Raw genomic sequence first — 13,373 nt, 5'->3', positions numbered from 1 at the left:
TAATGCCGGGGTAATTAAAGTTGTAAAACATTATCCATTCAACAATGTCTGTTACCGCACGTTAATCTTTAATTAAATTGTTTAGTTGTAACCGGTGCAGGGCAATACATGGGGCAAATTGGTGATCTTATTTATACGGGCAAAAGCCCGCGAAGCGGGCGTTGACCGTTCATACATATGGGAATTTAGACATAAAATTACATAAGAATACCACATATGGATACGTCTCAAAAAAAATTGCCACGCGACATATATTTTCGCGATGCTATTTATGAACTTGAACAAATCAAAAACACTTTGACATATGCTAAATCACATGTAAATACATACCTCAGAAAAAGTTATATCAATGACATCATAATTGTGTAGCGAATCGCACTAAATATTCTCGCATTATTTGTTTTTCTTCGCAACCGTTCCAGAATTAGGTCATTACTCAATTATCTCCCCTGAATGCTCTTCTTCAGTGGGTATAAGCCGAAGACTGGTTCACTACATATAGTAACAGTCTTTACCGAACACAATTTAGGGGAACATAACCCGTCTTTAATATATTGCCGAATCTCCGATTTCTGTCGAATTTATTTGCTTTGATCTTTTCGATATCTTATTGTTATTATTATCCTGACAAATCACAAACGCTTGTTAAAAAATTATTTGTTTTAAACACTATAGTTGGCATCTCTATTCTTCAAGTATTCTCGCGGTATTTCAATAACGACACCCTACTGTTTATGTATCAGAATTTGTGACGCATTTTCCATTCGCTCTCAGAAAGAAGTTTTACGTTTGATCATGAGCAATATTCTGGTAAGTTGTCGTTGTTACCCACCAGAAACACATTTATTCACAAATTTTTAAGATATTCAGATCTAACTTTTTAGTCTTTTAGCTTTAATTTTTAAAGTATTTTCACCTCGTCTGCTCGCACTTTACCGATATCCCAAAAGGTTACATATCACTATAAATAGTTTAGGCCTAAAACCACAAAATCCGATACCGTTGGAATTTTCGTACCACAATCTTACGTAAAAAATCTTCCAGATTCGAAATCAACAAAAAACAAGACATTTATAAATTGTCTGCATTATTGATCAAATTTTAAGATATTTGTTGGTTTTCCGTTTTTAGAAGTTGTTCTGCCAAGGCAAGAGCTGGGCATTATACAAGCCATTATATCCAGCAAAACTGACAGTTTTGGTTTACAGAAATCAACAAAGGAGGGATTCCCGAACTATCAAAATTTCCAAGCTATACACACAGTTATTATCTGTGGTGATCTTTATTGGTTCTGTTTGTTTACTTGGATGGAACATGTGTGAACTTTTATAGAACTTTGAAAAGTCTATATATGTCTATCTATAAACAAAAATCAGCTATGGTATAATAAGATCAGATGTGCAAACAATGTCAAAGGGTTGTTAAATTAACAATTTGAAGGCAATTATGCTGAAAAAATATGAAAAGTTTCCATGCAAATTTTGTCTGTATTTCGACAAGTGTCTGCCGATTATTGTCAAACTAGTAATACAAAACTTACCACAAGTATGTAAAAGCACTAAGTACCAGTGATCATTTTTAGTAAGATAGTGTAATTCTAAACAGTAGCAAATAGCTTGTTTAGTAAATGCATAATGCAATTAATATGATTTCCGTTCTATTGTGTAATTAATAAATTGGTTGTTACTTGCTAATCCATGATAAATGTTTTATGACTAGTGCAAAACCAGCAATGTTAATAATATTTGCATTCAAATTGTAACTGTAGTGCTAAGTGTATGCAGTTTAGACTGTGATTTTAGAATTGCTACAAAATGGCTAGTTTTTTAGTGGCAACACAATTTAAACTATTCAACAATAGTATGCGAAAGAAAATTAGAAACCTGCAAGATACCTGTATTTATTAAATATTTTAATTGCGAAACAAGTATGTTGTTATGCTGTTACACATAATTATACATTGATAATGAATAACAAGACAATTAGTGGTGTTAACGTTTCCCAACAGTAGAAATCATTTTTCTGATGAAGTCAGTGGTATACAGACGAAAGCTCCAGGTATGGCTTTCAATACGTAGTGTGTGTTATTTGGCAGTCTAAAACTTATTGGATTAAAAAAAATCCTGTCAAATTTGTCAATCAAAATTGATTTGACACATCACATGTACTGTATGCTAAATGCAACTGCTTTAGCAAGCTGTCAAGTTGAATTTAGACATTTGATAAAACAAACTGGTTCCTGGGTAAGACCAGTACTTAGTGTCTATATGACGTACCATGACGTCGAAAGTCTACAAGACCTACTAGGTAGAACGAGAAATGTACTTCGACGTACAGTTTTCACCGACCCTTGAGTGTTAGCCAATCAGAAGACACCTTACATCTGTTGCTTTTAGAGATATTTGACATTGAACATAAGTATTATTATTATTTATACCAAATTATGCGACTATCGACCGCTTACTCATAGATATTGTGCGTATTTATTAAACATTATTATTATTATAATTTATAACAAATTATGCGACTATCGACCGCTAACTCATAGATATTGTGCGTATTTATTGACCTGGCGTGGCGGAATTAACCTCTGAAGTTATGGTTATCACAAAATACGACCAACGGAGAGGTTATAATACATTATTTATCCCGTTAATGCTTGGTAACTGTTTGGTTACCGTTGGGGATTTCCTACACAGTAATGCACTGGACGGTCGTGGTACTCCGCCCCGCATGATCAATAAATACTCACAATATGCTGAATAATTTTAATTTTAAAAAGGTAACAATTGAATCTTCTTCAAATTTGTATATAATCTATTTCAATGCATTAAATACTTGAAACTTCTATGTGTTGTTTTTTTGCCATTCTGATATTTTTATTCATTTTGTCCTCAATTAAAAGAGATTTTAAACATTTATTATGAATAAATCTGAAGGAAAAGCGGCTCAAGAGACTAGTGTTTTGATTGGCTGTTCAAAAAAAATGTGTACGTTGAAGTACAAACATGTATGTCGAAGTACAAATTGTTCTTTGACGTACAAATATATACTTCGAAGTGTATTTTATATTTATGTCGACGTACAATTATTGTACTTTGACGTACATTTCTCTTTTTAACTTGTAGGTCTTCTTGACTTTCAACCCAAATGGTACGCCATAGTATGTCTTTAGGGTTATCTAAAGAATGCTCCCACTTAAGAGATCAATACAGAGACCTCCCAGTGACTATAAGCCAGTTAGCAGACACCCCATCCACTATACCACAGACACCGAACCAGCTATAAATTCCTGTGGCTAGAAAACAAAAAAATATAAGATGCTAGATCTTTAAGCTTGGAACATGTAACTTGTTTTAAGAGTGATTTTTTTTGGATGCATTACTTAATTATTGCAACAATTATAATATTTTGAACACAATCATGTCAATATATTTATTAAAAATACATAGTTATCAAAAAAACTTAAAAAGCTTTTGCCCGTAAATTAGGTAGCACCTATAATCATATTATAAAATAATGTGGCGCCATATATTGCGTTTGCATGTCTTCCTTTCACAAAACATGTTCAAGACATTTTTTTCGCGATTTTCACTTATTCCTGATTTATGTCCTTTGAACTTTATTGTATTCATGCTGGTTTCCATAAACGTGTGTCGAGCGGTGCGTTCGTACAAGTATAAGGCTCTAGTTAAAGGGATCTTTTCACGCTTTGGTAAATTGACAAAATTGAAAAAAGTTGTTTCAGATTCTCAAATTTTCGTTTTAGTTATGATATTTGTGAGGAAACAGTAATACTGAACATCTACCATGGTCTAATATAGCCATTATATGCATCTTTTGACGATTTTAAAACCTAAAAATTATAAAGCGTTGCAACGCGAAACGATTGAATAATTTGGAGAGTTTTGTTTTTGTCGTTAAATTTTGTGAAACTACGAAGATTGCTTATATATAAGGTATAAAATACGTCCAGTACGTGTACTCGGCGGAATAGCTCAGTAGGCTAAGGCGTTTTTACTTCAGGACTCTGGCAGGACACCAGGGGTCACTGGTTCGAAACCTGGATCGGGCAATGTTCTTTTCCTTTTTTCAATTTTATTCTTGATTTTTTACTGGAGCTGTTACGATCCAATGCTTACATTTATCGATATAAAGCATTTAATGAATAAGTTAAAAAATGCCAAAATCTGTGAAAAGGCCCCTTTAAGGAGTTTTAATTCAGTAAGATTTTTATTACAGAAATCATTCAATTCAAAATGAAGCATAATCCGAGTGTGTACATGTACTTGCTGCATTTACATGAATGAAACGAAAGCAATATGTGGAAAAAATAAACTGTAAAATATTACTTATTTGTAACCTTAAAACAATTCGGCATAGTTTAATGCGAATGCACAATACACCAATCGGTACGATTGACAATACGTATTATCTGATCACGTAGACCACATACACAACACGTCGCTGAGTCGCAAAACTCACTTCGCAACTATTTGTTGGACAATTAATTGCATTTCTTGGCGTTGTCATCGACGCAAAACATGGCAGATGCAGCGGAAGACCCAAATCTGAAGGCTGGACACGCACCCGCGGGTAAAATATCGTTCGGTTTGTTGAAATGCGATGCAATCTGGAACCGTTTTGTCAGCATGGTCAGACGAGGTTCAACTTTGCACGTAGTTGTCTAGTTGCCATTATTCAACTCTCAGCTTTATAATCCAAATGGTTGCTGAGAGTTGCAATGCAACGTCTCTTAACCAAAGTGAAAATATTGATCACCACCGCAAATGCTAAGGAACACTGATACTGCAAAAACTTATCAACGTTTACCTGTCTCAAGGCAAGCACAAGCTCATGCAAATTGTACCACTAAAGAAAGAAATAATTGCTTTTTATTTCCTTTGTTATTCTTTCGTACGTTCTATTTGTCATATTGGAAACTGTTGTAATGTAGCCGACAAGAAGTGTCGCTATCGGTTAGTAGCGCTCGATTGGTCATTGTCGGCTCGGGTACTACTTACATGTAACCTGGGTACTCTTAAGTATACTTACATGTACCCCGGGAACGGTAAATATACTTAATCGTACCCGGTCGATATTAGACTGTACCCAAGTATTTCCGCCCCAAATCCGATGTCGTAAAACGCGCTACCGATTATCTTTAATAAAACTTCTCTTTTTAAAAAATCTGCATCAACATGCTTTTTGTGTATGAGTTTCGATAATATAGATGCCATTTTACAGAAAATTGACATATATGTAAATATAATTAATTTAAAAAAAAAAGCTGACAACGACCGATTAAGCGTTAAATTTCCCGGGTACGATTAAGTATATTTACCGTACCCGGGGTACATGTAAGTATGCCTAAGAGTACCCGGGGTACATGTAAGTAGTACCCGAGCCGACAATGACCAATCGAGCGTCAGGGCTCAACATTAATGGTTGTCCTATTGCCCCTGGCAAGTAAAAGTTGGGTCCGGGCAAGTGATTTTATAATCTAGTTGCCAGCCCAGGCAAGTGCAAAAAAGAACAAAGAGCATTTAATTTAGACTTTAATTGCTGTGATCATTTTGTTAAATGTGCAAAAATAAAAAAGGTTTTGTGGTGTATCATTTTGATCTTTATTAAAAAATATGAGGTTTACAGTTAATGTGATATTTCATGTTTGGGCAAGTGGCTTTACGTTCAGGGCAAGTAGATTTTCTAAGTACTTGCCCAGCAGGGCAAGTTGGTTTTTTGGTTAATGTTGAGCCCTGAGCGTTAGTACACCAATCTTTTGCACATCGTGATATTGGATTTAACCAAAGTTGATGAAGATGTCGAACAGATATCTAATATTTTCACTGTTTTAAATTTGAAAATAAAAATGTCAGCAAGAATAGTCTGTTGAAAAATTGTCGTGTTTGTTGGGTTGAATGCAAATGATAGCTTCTGTAGGCTGCCATTTATGTACTGTTAATGTGGTTTTGAAGTTTATTTGTCGCGTTCCTTAATAGGTAATGAACGACTTCTGTTTAGGGATGTGCATGATTTATGTGCGCAGAACTGCCATTGTGTTTATGAAGGGGTATATATATACTCCAGAGCTGCCATAGCAAAGTATATCAAAGGCTCTGGGAGTACGTTTATATGGACTAGTAGTAGTCCAGGGCTTGACACTAACTTTTTTGACCTACTGACCCAAAGGACCACCAGCTTTCAGAAATTACTGGTCCTCCAAAATTTCAATTGATCCGACAATTTCTGTTATTTAACCTAAATTTCAAGCTTTTCTTCATTAGTTTCAGGTTTTTTAGGCGGAGGTTCAACCAACCCCGGAATGAAATTCCGCATTGCGATAACTTGTAATCTTGAAAATACGCACGTTTACTCTCAATATCAAAACATTATTCGGCGCCCTCCAGTGTAAATTCGCCAGGTAAATAAAGTATCTCCTGATGGTACTAAGATCGATAAAATGCTGATTATTGCTGCTTTTTCAAAATAATAAATACTTGTTCATTTCTCGATCCGAACGCTTCGAATGTTATGTTAAGTTATGTATCAATCGCGGCAAAGTCCGGAGTCATTTGCGGAACGCAAATCGATTTATTGATCCGACAACAGGTTTTTGTCATCCTGGCATCTAGAAAAATTGGAATTTCCAATATGTTGCTATTTTTATCCTGGTCTCGAGTTGGCCCAAAAAATTATTATGAAATTATCGGTTTATTATGAATATATAAAGTTGTTTTAACAATACTTGCCAGGATTTTTAACTGGTCCGACCGATCAACCAAATTTCTAGTATAACTGGTCCTCCCTATTTTTTACTGACCCCGGTCAACGGACCAACGTTAGTGTCGAGCACTGTAGTCTAGTCCATATAATTAGACGTTATCTACCTATAACAGTCTCCACCAAACATGGTCGGACCGACGGACATGTCCTGTAAAATTTTGTAAGGTCCGGCCTGTCGGTCTAATTTACAGGACCGATTGTCCGCTAAAAAAAAAAGAACGAAATTGTTGATTATGTTTTTACGGCTCTGAAAGTTTTCCGCGGTATAAAAATAGCGATCACGTCTTTCCGTTCCAACGCTCTACTCTACGGAATTTTGCGATGCACCTGATTGGTCCATTTTTTTGCATCGTTACCATATAACGAATGCTCGTCAGAACGGTCTAAATCCATGACGGCCTAGTCGCTGATTAAGATAATTATAAATCTGATTATTAAATGATACAAATATCAATTTGTATGGATGTAATCAAGATAGTTATTAATAATTGTGATCATCTTCATTCGCAATTCATGATCTTGACTGTCAATGTCCCTGCGTGAAAAAGGCTGGTGATCAATAATCTAGGCCGTCGTCGGTTTAAGCCGTATTGACCAGATTCCTCTCTGACATGCACACTGAGACTTAGCAACAAGAATCAACAAACGATAATGCATTATTAATTCTTAAAAATCGCCATAAATTCGCTTCTCTTGTTTTGTGAAGATAGCATGAAAATATTCTGTTTCAATGCACCATGTGGGGGTATACATAACGTCTTTTCGTGTTATTTTATTAATATATTAATGTAGTTGGTAGGTCCTGTAAAAAAAGAGGAGGTCCTGTATTTTTTCCCAGTTTACAGGACCTACTGACCTGTAAAAATTTGACTAGTTTGGCGGAGACTGCTATAATGTCTAAACAGTCAACGTCTTAAATTGTTGTATGGCAATTTGAGTTCAACTTATCAGGTTGCAAAATCAACAGGGTTTTCAGGGGTTCACAAACGGCTGGACAGAATGTAAACACACAGTTGAGAACTTTATTTTTGCAAATATCTCAAGATATCTTAAGTGCATAAAAGACAGCCTTTCATTCAGTTTGTGCGGATGTCTTAAAGTATAAGAATAAATCCTTGAATATGTCTGAAAGCGGTGACAAAATTTCACGTTGCGGAAAGCAATACCTTGTAGTACAAATAGAATTTTGAACAAGAACACACGCTTATTATGCACCCCTTCGAAGAAGAGGGTGTATATTGCTTTGCTCATGTCGGTTGGTCCGTCCGTCCACCAGGTGGTTGTCAGACGATAACTCAAGAACGCTTGGGCCTAGGATCATGAAACTTCATAGGTACATTGATCATGACTTGCAGATGACCCCTATTGATTTTGAGGTCACAAGGTCAAAGGTCAAGGTCATGGTGACCCGAAATAGTAAAATGGTTTCCGGATGTTAACTCAAGAACGCATACGCCTAGGATCATGAAACTTCATGGGTAGATTGATCATGACTCGCAGATGACCCCTATTGATTTTGAGGTCACTAGGTCAAAGGTCAAGGTCACGGTGACCCGAAATAGTAAAATGGTTTCCGGATGATAACTCAAGAACGCATACGCCTAGGATCATGAAACTTCATGGGTAGATTGATCATGACTCGCAGATGACCCCTATTGATTTTGAGGTCACTAGGTCAAAGGTCAAGGTCACGGTGACCCGAAATAGTAAAATGATTTTCGGATGGTAATTCAAGAACGCATATGCCTAGGATCATGAAACTTTATAGGTTGATTGATCATGACTCGCAGATGACCCCTATTGATGTTCAGGTCACTAGGTCAAAGGTCAAGGTCACGGTGACCCGAAATAGTAAAATGATTTTTGGATGATAACTCAAGAAAACATATGCCTAGGATCATGAAACTTCATAGGTAGATTGATCATGACTCGCAGATGACCCCTATTGATTTTGAGGTCACTAGGTCAAAGGTCAAGGTCACGGTGACCCGAAATAGTAAAATGATTTTCGGATGATAACTCAAGAACGCTTTTGCCTCGGATCATGACACTTCATAGGTACATTGATCGTGACTTGCAGATGACCCCTATTGATTTTCAGGTCACTAGGTCAAAGGTCAAGGTCACAGTGACAAAAGTCGTATTCACACAATGGCTGCCAGTACAACGGACAGCCCATATGGGGGCATGCATTTTTAACAAACAGCCCTTGTTAAATAAAGGAATTCTGATCTATTTCACATTGCCATAAGCAGCATAAAAATCAGCCTTTTATACACTAGATGACATTCTTTAGAATTTTTGTTTAAAAAGTTATTTTTGATAAAGCACCAGTTACCGTCCTGTTTTAATCAATTAAAGTTAAAAGTGGGAACCACACAAAGTCACGTGATCCTGCACCTTGTTATATTTCAGTGTATCTTGTTAAATCTTTGCTTATACATACAATTATCATAAGCAGGGCTCTCAGAAACGCTTAATCAAGCATATCTGTACACATAAATTGAAAAATGACCCTAATTGGAAACCAATTGAGAGTCCCCAGGACCCACCTTTTTCAATAACTGGGTTCTTCAAGTCAATCCATTAACAAACAAAACCTGTAAAGCAACCTCCTATTTAATCTCTAGCCAATGCAATTAATTTCCTCACACCTGTTTAAAATCAAATAAATCAAGTGCAGTAATGTTTCTAAATTGTCCAATAGTTTTCCCCACATCCCATCCTCAAGGGAGCTAAGCCCTGATGCTTTATCTGACAGTTTGAGCATGCTTTCAGAAATGTAGTATTGATAAATACCATTTGGAATGGCCATTTGCTGATGTGTTACAAATTTACAGTTTTAACTTCTTAGAAACTTGCCCCAACTTTGCATTCACATCAAAGACCTTTTTATGTCTGCCGACACCATTAACAACTTAAAGTTTTTTTAGGCATAGGTTCAATTCATGTCATCCAGTAACACTGTTGTGATTGTCAAAGACTTTTGTATCAGGGGTGTAAAATTTTGCCCCTGCCCTGCAGGTCCACCTGAGTACAAAATTAGGTCCCCATACTGATTTTGTGGTTGCCCCGACTTTTTTAAATTAAATGAGTTCTGTATAAAGATTCTTTGTTTTAAGCTATCAGTTGTTTACTTGACTTTACTGCTGATTCATGGATCATGATTATGATATAGCTTGCAATGTAGATTGATATGCATGTAACATGTATAGCTCTCATTTGTTGAATATAATTTATTTAAAATACTCAATTGACTCACCGGATTAAATGAATAACATCTATGTTAAATTATCAAAATTTATTTAGTTAAATCAATGTCGAATGTCGAAAATATACAAATATTGTAGCTATTTTAAGTCCCAAAAGCGTTTCTGACTTTTAATACACACAAGGCACATGATGATGCAAAAAAAGCTGCTGTGAACGTTACAACAAGGCATATATTTTGTGTGTAAGAAAAAAAAGAACAAAACTTGATTCCATAAATTACATGTTGTCTGCGTGAAACGCATGGGCGTATTGATTGCTATATAAAAACTTTGTAGCGCAGAGAACCTTGAGATCTTTACTTTTGGTATAAAAAATTGTAGCGTGTGGTAATTAAATTTCGTTGCCTACTATATCGCAAACAGTCTAAAATTTGTAACAACAGTATTGAATCAAAATTATTCACTGTATTCACACCTTCCATGAGCACTGCATGTAACTCGGGTGCTAATGTGTGGCAAGCTTTTTTGTGCTGATGACGTGAAAGTGTTACAGTGCAAGGGTGTTGAGCATTCGGGCAACTTGTTTGTAGCTCAATTAGGGTGTAGACACCATGAGGGCGCGAACAACCGGATTAAACTGGATTCATTCATGGGAAAGGTGTTTTAATGTCAACGAAAATGCAGTCGCCCGATCGGGCAAGTAATTTGGAAATTGAATTCGCCCTAGGCTAATATTAAGTCGCCAATGCGAGCGGGCGACCATAATTTTACACCCCTGTGTATTTACCCGGTTTTGTTGTTGTTTCAAATGGAAATAGCATTGCAAGGTAATGATAATGTTTTGTTTACAAAAAAAGTAAATGTATATGAGTGGGGTGCGTATGTAAATATATTAAGCACTTTTATGCACACTTGCTTAAGAAGAGCTGCTGTTTATTTTGTTTCTATAATTTTTTATTTAACTAACAATAAGGAGAACATAATGAGTGGGATTCCTACATGTACCAGTTATGTATATTTTGTATTTGGGTTTTTAATAATGAAACCAACAATTATATTATTTATTATTTTATATTCAATTTTTTATTCAAATGGATTTTTTGCTAACAATAATCTTTCAATTGACACAGTGCAATATGGCAACACATGAAATTTGAACAGACTGTTAAGTGTTTTCAGACCTGGAATAGAATTACTTGTAAGTTTTAATTAAAATTCTTAAATGCAATAAGTAATATAATGTTTATATTTTAAGTTCAACAAGACTATTGCCAAGCACTATGCAAGTCCCCTACCGGCTCCACCATTGTCAGAAATTCCACCATTTTCAGATTTTTTTTTCTATATTTGCCATAGGAACCAGAATTTTTGACGTAGGAACACAATGAAATGATGTGCATAATGTCCATATTGCCATCTATCCGTATTTCAAGTTTCATGAAAATATATTAAGAACTTTAAAAGTTATCACAGGATCCAGAAAACCACCATTTTCAGCAGTATTTCTAGTATATTTGTTGCCATAGCAACAAGAATTTTTGATGTAGGAACGAAATGAAATGATGTGCATAATGTCCATAGTGCCATCTATCCATGTTTCAAGTTTCATGAAAAAAATATTAAGAACTTTAAAAGTTATCCCAGGATCCAGAAAAGTGTGACAGACTGACTGACAGACGGAGCAAAAACCAAAAGTCCCCTCCAGTGAAACCGGTAGGGGACTAATAATTCTTGCATGATTATTCTGCTCTGTTAAATGAATTTGTAGCTGTTAAAGCTTTCGATATGACTTCCAAATGACATTAAACAATATGAGGTGGATTCAGCCTTCTAGATAAGCTGCGTATCAGCATAATATACGCATTAGAAATATCAAGATACGCTCAATTTATCATTTCCGTGCGTACATTTAAGCAAGCCACTCTGGACTTACGCTAATGCTGTAAATTCTCTGCGTACATCGTAAACAAAAAATATAAACAGCTGATTGTCTTTAGCCAAAATATGAGACTGGTTATCGTAAAAATTAGAGCTGGATTGTAGAAATAGTTAGCCAGTCGGTATGTATACTCTGTATCATCTAGACGCATGGTAAATTCAGTATTGATTTTTTAACAGACAGTCAAGCGCTTATGTGTTTATTAAATTACATGAAGTGGTCAGCATGGCTTCTTCCAAGCCAACACAAATTACTTCTCAAAGTAAAATTGATTCTTTGTGTAAGGCAAAAATTGTATCGAGTAATAAAATTGTACTGCCATTACTGAATGATTTAATTTCCTCTGTTTTCAAATCAAAAAGGAACCACTAAAATGCTAATAAAACAACTGTTGAAAGTTGGAAAAAAGTTTTCCGTGGCCCACGATGGTGGACAGTAAGGACGAAGATCTTCTTAAATGTAATCTACCAACTATACAAGTTAAAATAACAAGAAATTAAGAAACCTACTTATATGAAGGAATAAACATAGTTAATGGTTAATTGTGTTTAACATTTTTAAAGTAGCGTGTCTGTACCCCGGCTATATTCTGATTTTACTTTTAGCAAATTACCCTTCAAGCAAGGCAAAATTTGACCATTTACCCCCATGCTTTGAAAAGTGGGTGTATTTACCCCCATGGGTAAAAAATTATCTATAACGCTGTGGATTTTGTCAACAGTTTGCATGGTAATCATTACTATAAATGTCGCTTTTTATAATTGAATTTGCACTGATCTATCTGTATTAACATTGATTGCCTTCATAAATTCAAAAATTATTTATAAGTTACAAGTAACTATCAGCTTTACATTAATATGTCATGATTCTAGTAGACTTTGTTCAGGGTTAGCTTCAGGGAACATAAAAATAATTTCAAAAATCATATAATAATAAAGTGCATAGTAGTTGTGAATTTAACAGAATATATTTATTAAAAATAAGTTTATATAGACACTGTTATAAACCAAATTATTGACAATTTTTACAATGACACATATTCAATAAAAGGTCTAGTTGGTATGATAAAACATCTTCACTGAGATTCCTTTCGGGTGAAGTTAAGCATCCAGATGTTCAGAGGCTACAGGATGGCCAGGACACTTAGGTTTTTTTTTTGGACCTGAACATTCCCAATTGACAGTTTTCAAAAAAAAGGGTTGTAATAAATCTCAACATCAAGTTTCTATCTCCCATATAGCTCTTTACACTAAGTGAACCTTAGTATTGTGATTTTTCCCCAAAATTACAGCATCTTACAGGCTGCTTCCCAATGGCAAAAAGTAACTTTTTTTCCCTAAAATTTGACCAAAATTTCCCCCAAAAAGATGCAGATCCAGAAAACTGTCTGATTGGTTTATTGAGTTTATTAAACAGGGATATTACTCTGTAACAAT

General features: G+C 35.2%; 1 protein-coding gene across 2 annotated transcripts in view; it reads left to right on the top strand.

The window, feature by feature from the left end:
• The window catches only part of LOC127847406 (death-associated protein 1-like), a 47,702-nt gene that overhangs the window by 21,570 nt on the left and 12,759 nt on the right, over nt 1-13,373 (top strand). The window contains exon 1 of one of the 2 annotated variants that reach the window (XM_052379278.1): nt 4,420-4,596. The exons of the other annotated variant lie outside the window; for it this stretch is intronic. Within the exon in view, the coding sequence (XP_052235238.1) occupies nt 4,545-4,596 (52 nt within the window). The 5' untranslated portion in view covers nt 4,420-4,544. Of the gene's footprint in view, nt 1-4,419; nt 4,597-13,373 lie in introns of those variants that run through there. 2 annotated transcript variants of the gene reach the window in all.

This window comes from Dreissena polymorpha, chromosome 10 (genome assembly GCF_020536995.1).
Source record: "Dreissena polymorpha isolate Duluth1 chromosome 10, UMN_Dpol_1.0, whole genome shotgun sequence".
Lineage (NCBI taxonomy): Eukaryota > Metazoa > Mollusca > Bivalvia > Myida > Dreissenidae > Dreissena > Dreissena polymorpha.
This window is presented reverse-complemented; position numbering and strand designations above follow the sequence as displayed.